The 13,731-nt window shown below is 43.1% G+C and overlaps 1 protein-coding gene across 2 annotated transcripts in view; it reads right to left on the bottom strand.

Annotated features, from left to right (window-relative positions):
- myo1ea (myosin IEa) overlaps positions 1–13,731 on the bottom strand; it is a 50,034-nt gene that overhangs the window by 2,053 nt on the left and 34,250 nt on the right. The window contains exons 14-27 of one of the 2 annotated variants that reach the window (XM_086183781.1): positions 12,915–13,082; positions 11,810–11,895; positions 10,040–10,121; positions 9,669–9,775; positions 8,225–8,323; positions 7,546–7,690; positions 5,222–5,336; positions 4,978–5,147; positions 4,742–4,887; positions 3,376–3,522; positions 2,872–3,029; positions 2,438–2,527; positions 2,127–2,331; positions 517–552 (exon numbers count right to left, since the gene is read on the bottom strand). In XM_086183781.1, coding sequence (XP_086039907.1) covers positions 517–552; positions 2,127–2,331; positions 2,438–2,527; positions 2,872–3,029; positions 3,376–3,522; positions 4,742–4,887; positions 4,978–5,147; positions 5,222–5,336; positions 7,546–7,690; positions 8,225–8,323; positions 9,669–9,775; positions 10,040–10,121; positions 11,810–11,895; positions 12,915–13,082 — 1,754 coding nt within the window. The remainder of the gene's footprint in view (positions 1–516; positions 553–2,126; positions 2,332–2,437; positions 2,528–2,871; positions 3,030–3,375; positions 3,523–4,741; positions 4,888–4,977; positions 5,148–5,221; positions 5,337–7,545; positions 7,691–8,224; positions 8,324–9,668; positions 9,776–10,039; positions 10,122–11,809; positions 11,896–12,914; positions 13,083–13,731) is intronic. The other variant, XM_086183782.1, reaches the window with a different exon arrangement.

Below are 13,731 nucleotides of genomic sequence, written 5' to 3'. Positions count from 1 at the left end.
AAGGGTAGAAAAGACATGGCTGGAGATGTGTATGAACCCCGCATAGAGAGCCTATTTATATAAATGTCCTTTGTATTATTTCAGTAACACAGAGCTGAATGCAATTCAAAATGCTCTGAGAAGATAAACAGATCAGCCGTTTAAGTGTCGTCTACAGTGTACATGCACAAATACAAACACCGTCTTCTGATGTCTGTGATCATGAAAGATCCTTTTTTCTTTAGTAAATGTTCTCTTAAGTTCTCAACACTTTCCACACAAAAATGAAAAACTGTCCATCATCTCACAAGTGGTCAAAGAATTCATCTTTGATATGAGTGAAACTGAGCAGCAGCAGAAGATGAGATATTAGTTGCTTAGTACTAAAGTCAGCTTCTTTAGCGAGTTTTCCGGGTTAAAAACTCACTATGTGACTAATAGTAGCTTGAAAATCTCAATGTACAAGAGAGGAAGAAGCATAAACACGTCCTGGTGCTGCAACCACCACCCAAAACACTGTAAACACTCTCAACTCACATTCCTCCATTTGAAGCTGGCCGTCTGTCTCCATTACTACAAAAGAATAGATTATCCACATTATGCAAATGACAGAAACACAAGTATGTTTATGAAAGGATAATTCCAGTATTTTTAAACCTGAGCTCATTTTTCCCCATCGAGAACAAGCGTCTTGGAATCGGTCGAATGTAGAATGAGAGCAGGCAACCAAATGGCTTCACTGTCTGCTACAAGTATGTGTTTTTGGGATGTAACAAATATTGCTCTGACATCGACTGTGGCTTGTTGCAGGAGGACAACGGAGTAAACACAGAAAGCTTAACCTTACTTCACAAATGACAGAAACACACAGCTGCGAAGCGGCCTGGTGGTCCAGTCGCCGTAGCAAATTAATCTGATCGTGTCCAAAAATCGGTTTGAGCACTGATCACAAATTACAGATGACCAGAGACTGGCCCTCGTTCATGGAATGTTCTTATGTATACGTTAAAGGACTTTTTCAACCCTCATTTTAGTCTTGCAGACAGGAATAAACCCTGGCGGCTATGTTTAACTCCTTTGCCCCCGACAACTATGATGATCTTTAAGTTTTTACAAGCCTGGGTGACTGACAGTAACAACACATTTCAGGAGCAAGTAGGTAAAGTTACCCATCCGGCTTTGCCTTCTGCCTGTACCTAAAGTGTGTAAGGATGAATTTGTGTGCATGCTCATTTCAAGACAGAGCACCATTGTGCTGAACTGAGCTAGGAGCATGTTTTTTGCTTATTTTGGTGCCACCCAGTGGTCAAATTACACAACATGTTTTGCACATCTTTCAGAAGGCGTCTCGGTGTGTGGTGCCAGTATATCAGATCGTTGGTTAGATTTGCCTTCACTTCCTGTTTGAAATCCCAGAATTATCCTTGAACTTGTGTCTTTGGTGCCCAAGAGATCTTTATGACGATATTTTACAGATAATAGCATCATCCCATCAGCACTTTGTAGAAAAAAAGAAAAGAAAAAAAAAGAAATCAGATATATAAAGCATAAATGTTCCTTTGTGACAAAAGACACAATAATCTGTCACTCTGCAGAGTCATCCATCTATCCATCCATCCATCCATCCATCCATCCATCCATCCACCCGTCCATCCATTTTCTACCGCTTATCCTGTTAAGGGTCGCGGGGGGGCTGGAGCCTGTCCCAGAGGCCTTTGGGTGAGAGGCAGGGTTCACCCTGGACAGGTCACCAGTCCATCACAGGACCAACACATAGAGACAGACAACCATTCACACTCACAGTCACACCTACGGTCAATTTAGAGTATCAATCAGCCTCGTCCCCTCTTGATGTCTTTGGACTGTGGGAGGAAGCTGGAGTACCAGAGAGAACCCACACAGGAACAGGGAGAACATGGAGACTCCACACAGAAAGATCCCGAGCTGGAGCCAGGGCTTGAACCCAGAACTCTGCAGAGTCATATTAGACTGAACTTTTAACAGCCCTAATAAAATCTGGCTACAACATCTATGTGTCAAGTGAATGAACTTTGCAGCAGAGGAGTTTTACTGATCTTTTTCCTCGCCTGTTCTGTGCTTGCGTGCGCGACACTGATGGCACGTGTGTGTCCTGAGCGTGTTCTCACCCTGCAGCTCCTTGATCAGGGACCTTCAGACAGTCCAGATTGGGCTGCGGGCGGTTGCTTCCTCGCTCCTTCAGCTGGTTGACGTTGCTGGGGAGGAAGGGGCGTGTGGCGTTGCTGGATGACGGAGGCCTCTGGTTGTGGTGCTGGGAGTTCCTCTGGTTAGCTATGTGGTTGGTGGTTTTCAGGCCACCGTTCTGGTGAGCGACTGTGAGATGATAACAGAAAGATAAGAATGTTTTACACAGACAGTTTCAGTCTGCATGGATGCAAGAGATGGTACTCTGATGGGGTGGCTGGGGTGAACTCCACACCTGGAGGTCCTGGTGCGGCCCGTGACGGGATGTTCTGGTGAGTTCTGGACACACTAGAGCGACCTGGATTGAAGCTCTTCCTCGTGGGACCTTAGGATGAGGGTGAAATAGTGCAAGTCTGAGCAAAACTGCAAAGCCATTCAGATAAAGGTGGTGTTCATGGTGATTATATTTACGAGGTATGGACTCAGTATTTATGGATTATATATATGAGATATTTTCTGAGATTATCTCTTCTATTGGTTAGAGAATGCTGCTGACATCAATTGATTCATGAATCTAAGAGGCTTCAAGTCAAGGATTTTCTTCCTATTTAATAAAAAAAATAAAAAAAAAATAAAACAAAGAGCATTATTCGGTTATTTTGCACGTGATGTGTGTTCTCTCCGCTCACTGTAAGACCAGCTCATGTGTGTGCGTAAGGCCGTACTCACGTGTGTTCTTGGGGAGCCCGGGGCCGACGCTGACCTGCAGAGTTTTGCTCGAAGGCTTCAGTACAGGCATGTCTCCCTGACCCTGGATGAACATGACCTGTCGGGAACCGCCGCCACTCAAGAAACCCCAGTTCTCCTTCTTCAACTTCATTTCCAGTCTGAGAACGAAATAAGATATTTTCAATCAAGACTTTTTTGACCGATTTACTTCTGCCCTTTAGTTAGAGTGACTGTCCATGTCACTGGTGTAAGACATGAGCCGCTTACTGATTTATTCACAGTGCGTTTTGACTTGTGTGTGGTAGGACATTTGCATACATTTAAAAACAGAATTACAAAGCATGTTCTTTTATCCACTGGAGCAGCTGAATACAACAGATGCCATGGAAGCACATTTAAGAGGTGTGAATGAAAAGAAAGACAAAATGTAACTATTATTATTATAAGTGGAAGGTTAACATTATAGACAGCAGTATTCTTTTTGTGTCGTTTTTGTGGACTTACGTGTTACTAAACTTGAGTGGTAGCTTCCTCTGGGTTTTCTCCTCAAACCTGCGGGCCAGTAAACTGATGAACTCTGTCTTGAACACGCACTCCAGCAGGCTGTCGTACTCCTGCTCGTGAAGGATCATGAAATCGTCCTGCATGGTGCTGCAAAGCAGGAACACACCTGACAGTCAGAGCTGTGTCCTTGCGTCCGAGCACAAACCCATTCGCTGGATTGTTTCGTTTTAAAAAAAATTTTTTTATAAGAAACACTCGGTCGTTCTTCTTTGAAGGAAGCTTAGATAGAGAGTCGACACACTTGCACCAAGACTAGAACAAAACACAGCAGCTCACCTCTGAGGACACAAGCAGCTTTTCACAACTTCTGCTTTCGCTCATTTTCCCACCTGGTCCATTCTAACCCTCCAGCTACAAATCTACCTCTTTAACACGCTAGGCAGTGTTCCCACCAACAAGAAGTCATCCTCCTCCTTTAATTCCGCTATTCTTCCTGGTGAATGAGTCAACATCCTTTTGGTTGTTTTTTTGTCCTGAGATGTTGATCAAGCCATCCTCAGTCAGGCAAATACACAGGAGGTCGATTTTTTTTATACATTCCACATGTTTCTGGCATCCCTTGTGTGACATTTACAGGATTATGGGAAGTTCTGTGATTACTAATCCAGACTCAGGCTTTGAAGAAGATTCATGACCTCCTACAGTTTACAAGGAGGAATTCTGCAGAACAGCACATCTCTGCTGCATGTTTCAAAGTAACATCATGACCCAGAAGTCGCTCCCCACCCCCGTACCATCGGATGTTTTTGTTAAACTGGGAGCATCTTTGTTTCCCATTGAGTTTAGCAGGATTTGGGTCTCTGGCTTTGAGATAAATGACAAAAATGCTCTTATTTACTCGCAATTGATAATCCCGAAACTGAAACTACTTAAGAATGCGGCTGGGGAGTGTCACACCAGAAACACTAATTCTAGCACATGATAAAATATAAATATAACTAACTTAGATGGAGTGAAAGTTTCTCAGCCATTGTTTTTCATTGTTATTTTAGTGATATGCTCTCAAAGTAAGAATGTGCTTGTCATCATCTGTTGTGACAGCAACGTAGGCAATCAAATCCAAGCTCCAAATTCAGACAATAAACATTTTAAAAGCTGCTTGTTGCCTCGTGGAGAGCTGATGAAAATGTCTCAAATATTGACCGGTAAAAAGAGCCTCCATTCCAACAACCCACACGTGTCGAGCTTTATCCATGATGAACCACATCAAGGTGAAAGGTCAGGTGTGTAGAAAGGAGACGTTATGGATAAATACTTTACTTCTGAACGTTCCAACCCAATTTGAAAGGCAGTGACCAGTTCGTACCTGAGAGACACAGCCAGGATCTTCTCCACATCAATCCGTCTCTTCAGCACCTCGGTAACCTGACCTTTCTCGGGTCCCTGTTTCACCTTTTCTCGTCCGATCAGGTACACAGATTTTGGCGTGAGGATCAAGTCCCTCTTGATTCCCTGTGCAGGAAAAACAAAATCTATGTCAGCATCTCTATAGGACAAATGTGTTTTGTCAGCCACACCGGTTGCAGACTGAAGTGAACCAACCTTGAACCTGCGATCAAATTTGGTGACTTTGTCTGCGAAGTCAATCTTCTCTCTCTTCCCTAGAAACTGCCGCAGCTCAGGCCTGTCATCCATGCCCAGGTAGTCGCCCACAAAGTTTCTGTTGAGGCTGTGTCGCCGCCTCTCCTTGCGATTCAGCAGCAAGTCAGAAGCTTCACAGTGAGAGAAACCGTAAGAGAACAGCAGACAGACGAGCACAACAGACGTACGATGTTACCTCACTCACCTTCTTCCCTCATCTGGACGTACTTCTTACGGGCCACATATTTCCTCCAGGCTTTCTGGATGGTCCTGGCGTAGCCGTCAAACTTACGCTCCCTCGTCTCCTCCAGCAGAAAGAGCTGTGAACACAGAGATAAACATTAAGAGACAGGCATACCTCACAGCACAAACCTGAAGCGACACACGTGAGAGGAGGGAATGACACTCATACAGAACATACCTGAGAACAATTCAATACAAGCCAGTTCTCTGTTAGTAAACTCACTGTTTAGTCTTTGAAATTTTTGGAATTCAGTGCAACTTTAACTCCTAATATACTGTAGTATCGAACACAGTGTGGGTAAATCATTCATGTGTGATGTTAAGTTGTTGAGTTATTTGTATCAATTCTGCAGAATGTAAACAAAAGTTGCCAGAAAACGGAAGATGTGAAGACCAAAACAAAGTCCACTAGCCCTCATTACTCTGCTTCACTGTACATTCTTCTTTTCAGTTTCTGTTTTATCTTCACATGTCAAGAAACATTCCTATGAAAAATAAACGTTGAATTATTGTTCTGAGTGATCAATAACACACATAGTCTTTGGTTGTAAAGTCATTTCCCTGTTTCCTGTACGATAGACCACCAGTCCTCTATGTCATTTCCTCTCCGGCCTCTTGACACGCAACCACACTCCCCCACAGTCTAAACATCCTGCCCGGTCGATGTCGCAACCGGGCCCGACCGCAGCCTTCAGTGTGACAGTACAGAACCGAACACAGAGCAAAACCAAAAACATCACGACAAATAAGCCGGCAGCTGCGGAAGCCGTGAGGAGAGATGCTGATGTACAAGGCTGCACGACGTAATCACTGAGGCCTCGGAGTCTTCTCACCACAGGGAGATTACACTTCCCAGGTGACCGGAACTCACAGCAGGTGGGGGTTTCATTACTTATGTAACCTGGTGATGAATTCAGCGGGAGTAACAACTCTAAAAACACCAAAATATCTGACAGCCAAAACAGTTGTGATCCTTTTTGGGGCCACAACATGCCATTATAGGCCAAATCTGTATGGATGAATCTTTCAATAACTAATTTACACAGTGAAATGTCAAATCTAGCCGTGTTTGTGTCATTTCTTGAGTCGATGAATAAATAATCAAGCTTCTTTATCTTACTGAGATGATACTGGCGAGTGATTCTGTCATATTTTAGTGGAATGAGATCATCTGAAGAGAAATTAGGCTAGATTTGAATATTTCAGTGGATTCAGTCCTTGAAATCTTAAAACGACTTGCTGTGTCCAACCAGCAGTTCCACAAGTACCGAATGAAGATAAAACTGAAAAAAGCTCCAAAAAATGAGTGTTTTCAATGAATAAAAGAGCTCAATGATATAACGTGACTGATGTGCGAATGACAACTCCAGCAGCTCATCCATCACCACTTCAGAGGAGAATCTCTCCTCCAACATCTGGCTCGACGTCAAACAAACTTCACTTGTTCTGTCAAATAGAAAAAGGCTTCAGTCATAAAAAACTAATTAGTTGGTGTCTTGTGGCACAGAGAGGCTTGTTTTGAGAAGCCTGTCAGCTCATTTCAGCGCTCCGCCCTGAGTGATATTTGCGTTTCATAAGTGCACCTCAGTGACTTGGACTTTCAGAGTGCCAGCGTGGGGGGAAGGGGGGCTCTTGGCAGCGCACCACAGCAATGAATAAGTACAGGCATTCAGGATCAGCTGTAAGGCCTGATTTAAGACTAAGATGTCTGTGTATTCCTTTCTAAACATACATCTGTGTGTGTGTGTGTGCGTGTGATTGTGTGTGTGTGTGTGTGTGTGTGTGTGTGTGTGTGTGTGTGTGTGTGTGTGTGTGTGTGTGTGTGTGCGTGTGTGCTCCTGCATGATGCATACAAATCTTAATAAGTGAAAGCACAGGCTTCACACAAGAACTGCTTTCATAGAAACCATGAAAAAAAATGGTTATGGTGGAAAAAAAAAGACCTTTACGATATTCCCCCAACTCTGCAACCACAGCCTGTACTTGTGTGTTACTTCCAGAGAGCTGTTGACTCAATGCTGACGTGGTGGAAGCGTCGGGTTCACTCTCCTCCCCTACAGCAAGGATTCAAGCATGATTTAGGACATGAGAGTCCTTTTATGGTGTTTAATGTAAAAATGCCAGTTTTCTCCCTTGCAAAAAAACCCAAAAATTACAAAAACAACTGACATGTGATTTCATAACACACAAAAAAAAGTAGCTCAATGACGGGAAGCTTTCTAATATGGAACAAAGCTAAGGGGAAAAAAAGAGAGAGACAACGTGAAAGGCAGAGGACAAACGTACCGACTCCGGGGCTTTAACGAAGATCTTGGTGCGACCCAGTTGGAACTGATCCTGATCCATGTTGACAGACCGCAGGAGATGAAGGACGCCTTGTTTCTCGTCTCCTTGCCATGCTGGCCAGGACTCTTTGGTCAGGATGGCATACCTGGGGACCAGAGATTAGTGGAGGCCGGAATGAAATTCAAGAGCGTTTTAAAGAAGATGATGGTCGATAAAAGCTCTTTTCAAAAAGAGATTAAGACCCTTTAGAACTAATTAGTGTCAAACATGCAGCAGGATGGATGACCTAGCGACCCTAAATGACCCAAATCATCCAAAGGTTCGCAGGTAGTCGTTCTAGGTGTAGAGGGATCAGACCGAATCTACTTAGAGGTCCGTCTGCTAACAGTCTCACCCGCCTCCACTCTCGAGCCAGCGCATGGCGGGAGATAGAATTCACAGAGTAGAACAGATAAACACACGGGCCTGATGACGGATCCATGATGGTAAAAATGACTAAACAGCAGCATCGTCGCAGCAACCCGCTTCTCTGATGACTTGTGGGTTTCCATGATACTCAGCCTCAACTGTTAGATTCATTCACTAACAAATATGTCTTCTCACGGATGTGGACACAGACATCTGCATATTCAGAATATGGCTGTCCCTTTCTGAGGTGGATGAAATTTTAAAGTTTTACCTATTGAGGAACTTCCTGAAGACTCTGCGGTAGGCGTAGCCAGCACGCCTCACGCGGATGTTTTCCTTCAGACCCAAATACTCCACTTGATGCTTTACACTAACCAAAGGAGAAAAGTCAAACCACATCAGATAAAGCCTAGAGCAGGTAAGCGACATTTTTATTGTACATTTCCTTGAGAATTTTGTGCCACATAATGGACAAAAGGGATTTTTGGTGGAATTCTTTGTTCAGTTTTTTTGTGTGGCTATTTTGTTCATGGACATGCCTGTTATTTATGTAAATTTGAGAATAAACTATGGATTGCCTTAATTCAGCATCTTTACCGACATGTAGCACACATTAAGCTCCTCCATTCCTCCAGAAGAATGGAAAATCAGCATTGTATGCAAAATGTACACTCAAACTTCCTGTAGAAACAATGGTTCCGGTGCTAATTAACTGGCCACAGTGCAACGGACTCACAACAGGAAGGTCACAGACTCTGAACAATACAACAGCTTTTGAACATGTAGTACCAAAACCTTTTTTTTTAGGGGGGGGGGGGGGCAGAGAGCTGCAGAGGGTGTGGGTACACGTCTCTCAGGTTCCTTTTGGAGAAAGAAAACATCCAGATCCATCTAGAGTTTTGATTTGTGTAAACATAGTTTGATTTGAATTAAAAGTTTAAATTTAGGATTTGAAAATATCACTGGTCATTAAAAATAATACATTAATCGTATCTTGCAGCTGAAAAGTACTTATTTTGCATCATGTAATCAGGAATTACGTTATTGACAAGATAAAAATGTGACTGTCAATGATTTAATTGCTGCCAATAACGACAAACCGTTTCCAGTAGTAAATAAAATAAATTCTGGATTTTCACAGAAATGCACTAGAAAGTGAGCGAGGGAAAGGAAAAAAGACCAAAACAGAAGTCAAAGTAGAACCAAAAAGGCATCGGCCCATCCAGTGGAAAGTGTCAAGAGTTTTTATTTGTATGTGATTTGAATTTATGACTGCATGTTTCACCCCTTATTTCTTATTCTGACATTTATAGGGATGCAAAGAGGAACATGGCAGATTAAAGCTGGCATGGGTTGTCTTTGCAATCACTTCCATGTGTCGTCATCATCTGCTCTTCTTCAGATGTAGATTTTCTGCTCTGTATCGGTTTAATTTTTGTCTCCATTTCAGTAGGCGTTCTTTCTAAAAGAACTGAAATGAATATAAATACATATCTAGTGTTCTGTACTACATCCTCGTCTTGGATTATTCATGTGATTAATCATCTAATCTAGTGATCTAGAGTGATCCAGTATTCTAGTTTGCTGTCAGGAAGTCAGCAACTTTCTCCTCTCAACGTGAGTCTACAGAGCGTTCTAAACTTTTTACAAAGTTTGATACTTGCTGTCTTTGAGTGCATGTGTGTGGATGACAGCGAATTACACGGATCACTTACCGGCCCTCTTCCCAGTCTCTGGGCTTTTTCGTCTCGTTGGGCTTGATACAGCGGATGTAGTGTGGAGTACATTTCATCAGCGTACTCACCAAATCATTGGCTTGTCTCTGAAAGGTAGAGAAAGAGCAAAGATCATGGAACGGGAGGAAGACAAAGAGAGTGATGAAAACCAATAAGCTTGTATGGAAATACTGGCTCGTCCTTGCCTGGGAAATACGCCACTGATTCAACTTAATAGCAAACATATAACACACACAATATCAAGCACCTGCTGTACACACGCGTACACACACGTACACGCGCGTGTGCACATGCGCACACACACGCACACACACACACACACACACACACACACATTTCCTAACACACACCTTGATTTTGCTGCCAGCAGTTGTGGGTCGGCCCTTCTTCTCAGCGTTGAGGTTCTCTGGGAACAGAGCTCTGAAGAAGGCGCTGTTAGGAGGACAAAGGTGAGGAGTTACTCTCAAAAGTGTGTCAACCAACCACAAGCAAAAGACAAAATGCAGTTAACAATTAAAAGACCTTTCACAAAGGCCAGGGTTTAAATTCCTTAACCACTGGAGAAGGTCTGAGCAGGAAAAGTGAATCTTCCAAGTGCGGCTAAACTGACTCAAGGCCACTGCTGCAAGTAAGAATGTGACCCATTATTGTGCAGCCCAGCTGCTGAAGTGAAATAAATGAGACGTGGATTACATGCTAAATGCAGTATACCATTTAACAAATATATTTTGCAACCAAACAAAAATAAAGACAGAAAGATGTCTTCATTGAGAGTACAACAGTTTTAGATTTGCTAATAAAAATAAGGCCAATTAGTTATTCTTCTATTTAACTTAGTATTAAGGGAAAAAGGGTACATTTACAGCCTGACTATGCAACTCAGATGTCTCTTATAAAATAATTCAAAAGATTGAAAGGGAGCAAAACTGAGCATCTTCCAACCTCAGTGTCTCGCTCAGTCTAGGAACGACTGAAATACATTTGCTCCCCATCAATCATTTAGATCCAAAAATATAGGACAATAGATCCCAGGCTGAAAATGACAGGAATTTCCCTTTAATGATGAGGTTTTCTCTTCTTTATATTTGAATCTGTTTTTTAAAGTCTAACAAAATCTTTCCTGGACAATGTTAAGCAGATAAAAAGGAGAATAGTCACGATCTACACAATGCCTACGTCCCACCAGCTATTTTTCACATCTGATATCAGCCTTCTGCTGTCATTCAGGCACCAAATATTTGGCGCTTTTTGAACTGCGTTGGCCGTTTTTGTCTTTGAAATAAATGTGGCGTCCATCAGGCCTGTTGCACAGATGACACGTGCTGCTGTAAGTTCATTGTTTCAAAGGGCCTTTTGGTGGGCTTTTTTTTTTTTTTTAATTTCCTTTCCTTTCTGCCTTGATTCCACATTGGTATTTGTTTTAAATGTTGGACACAAAAGCTATGGACACAGAACAAAGGATCAGCAGGTTGTGTATACAAATAGATCAGAAGTCTGCTAATACTGTCCAGCTGACAACACTGGTCACTCCTTTCTTCTCAGCTTAGACCTGCTGCTCCCTTCCCTCTCTGGCTTCCTTCCTGTGCCAAAAGTTGAGGTATTTTTCAAGGTGAGTACGCATGAGGTAATGTACGTAGATTTTCAAGTACGTGTCTCAATGTTATTTTGACGTAACCTCCTTTCACGCCTCAGAAAATGTGCACACAAAGAGGGCAAGCGGTGGCTCGGGCCTGCGGGGGTTACACAGACAATGCAGGCTGTTTGCACAGATGGCCACTTGACACAAAGAAATCCAAAGAAACCATAACACGGGGAGACCAGACTCCTCAGAGCAGCCCCACAGGGGGACTGCACTTGTACATCCAGACTGAGTAGACCCCCAAAAAGCTGCATATCTGGACGGCAGCCAGACGTGACTCAAGGCAGAGGGCAGAGTGTAACCCGGGCCTGAACACTTCTGTTACGTCCCACTACTTTTTAGAAGCACAGGAACGTCTGAATTTCTCATTCAGATGTATTTAATTAGAACCATATGCATCACAATGGAAGCCTCCCTCTGAGCGAGCACCATATAAATCCTCACCACATGTCGCTGCAGTGAAGGAACAGGAATTACTTACATTTGACTGCTCTGCATCAGCTCAATGAGGTCGCTGAAAAGGACGTCACGGTTCCTTTCACAGAAACCGTCGGCATCATAGGACACCTGAAGGAGAGGTTAGAATAAATATGATAACTAAGAGACAGGACGAGGTTAAAAGGTTTAAAACTTGCAGACAAATGAAAGACGACATCTGTGCAAACATTCAACTCTGATACCGCAGCCTTCATCAATGGCTTCAGTTTAGGAGAAATCAAAAGGATGTGTTTAACACTTCACACCTCCCAGGATCAACCTTCTTATAAAACCAGCAGCGGTTCACTCAAACCATGTTATTTTTTCCTGTTTTGAGGCTTGTGAATGGGTGAATATTTAACGCCCAGTCATGGGAGACCCTCGAGTCTTTATGGTACGGCTCATTAACCCTGCGGCATGTGTGCCAGGCGGAGGCAGGCCACCACACATCTGGAGAACGACGCAGGACAACCTTAAACCCAGACCACCGGATCAGAAAAAAACTATAAAAACATCTGATGAACTGCAAAACAGGCATCAAAAACTATCGAGTTAAGACGTTGTTACACACCGTTACGTAATGGGAGGGGCTGAATTTATAAATAGACAAAGAATTGAGTCTGGAGGTGCTTGAGTTTGAACAATGACGTCATCACCATTAGAATTAAAATACCAGCTGCAAAACTGTTGTTTATGGCAGATCACACAAGTCAGAAGCAACAGGAACATTTCCCATACCAACACTATAAAAAAATGACATTTCAATAACTTTCAGTTGCAATAAAGTTGCGGTTAGTTCCCTGTAGACTGTTTGCTTAAAGTTTATATTCTTCATGGCCATGACTGTGCTGGCTACATAAATTAAGACATACAAGCAGCTGTGAAATAAATAAACTAGTGATAAACATGCAATCATGTTGTGCTCATTCATATTTGAAGTGGAATAAACACAAGTTGTGTTTGACAGAAACGTAACAAGGTCAAGAGCGTGTTTTCTCAGAGAACTGGCTTCTGTATGCTGAAGCGTTCATGTCAGACAGACGTGTCTACGAGACACACAGCGTCGTCTGGGGAGGGGACCAACATGTGTGCCGTGCACTCAGACTGACCTTGCCTGCGTAGTGGTGGATGATGAAACCCTGGTTCCAGCTGTTGAAGTGTTCATGGGTGTTGATCTGGACTCGGAGCTTCTGCAGCATGGTCTGGTCAGCCCCCTCGCCCACGGCGTGCATGGTGGCGCACACATCATCCAGGATGCTCATGATGCCTGGGGGATTCTGGGATAAAACAAACACATTCAAACTCACACGCTGTTTTTTTTGTAGCTGTGCTTTTGAAGTATTGATTGATCTACACACTCCAAAGTGACATTTGATGGAAAATAGATGTTCAAAGTTGTTGTTGTCGTTCAGTTGTTAAAAGTATGTTCCAGCTTCTAAAATGTGCTTATTTGCTACTGAATGGACCAAACAAGATTCTTGAATTTGCTTTCACCATCTTCCTAATAAGTTACAGACCCACTGATTTACTGATTGATTGAATAACCAAAAAAGCACCAAGCAGAAAAATCAAAACCCAATTCTGACCGACTTCTTTGTAAGTCTTCCTCTGATGTTCTCTGTTTCTTTGTCTCAACCTACTTGTACAAAGAAAGGCCCTAAAGCTGTAAATCAGCGAAGCCTCTAAACACACAGCAACAGAGTGTTGCATCGTGTCCACCAGCAGCCTTCGCAGGTGTTAACACTGTCAGTAGAACAGAGGACACACTGTGGGGCACTGACAGACCCCTCGCGCCTCAGATTGTTTTAAAGCCCTTGCTGTGGATTTCATGGATTAAACCTCTCAGTGGGACAGATTCATCAAATTAAGGCCCATCAGCGCATTTGAGGTGCCTCTTAATCTGCCCAAAGAGAAGAGACGCGTTCA

The sequence above is a fragment of the Aulostomus chinensis genome, chromosome 2 (genome assembly GCF_037954235.1).
Source record: "Aulostomus chinensis isolate RoL2024-O1b breed Wild chromosome 2, RoL_Achi_v1.0, whole genome shotgun sequence".
NCBI lineage: Eukaryota > Metazoa > Chordata > Actinopteri > Syngnathiformes > Aulostomidae > Aulostomus > Aulostomus chinensis.
The sequence above is the reverse complement of the archived record's forward strand: the minus strand, read 5'-3'. Positions and strand labels throughout refer to the sequence as shown.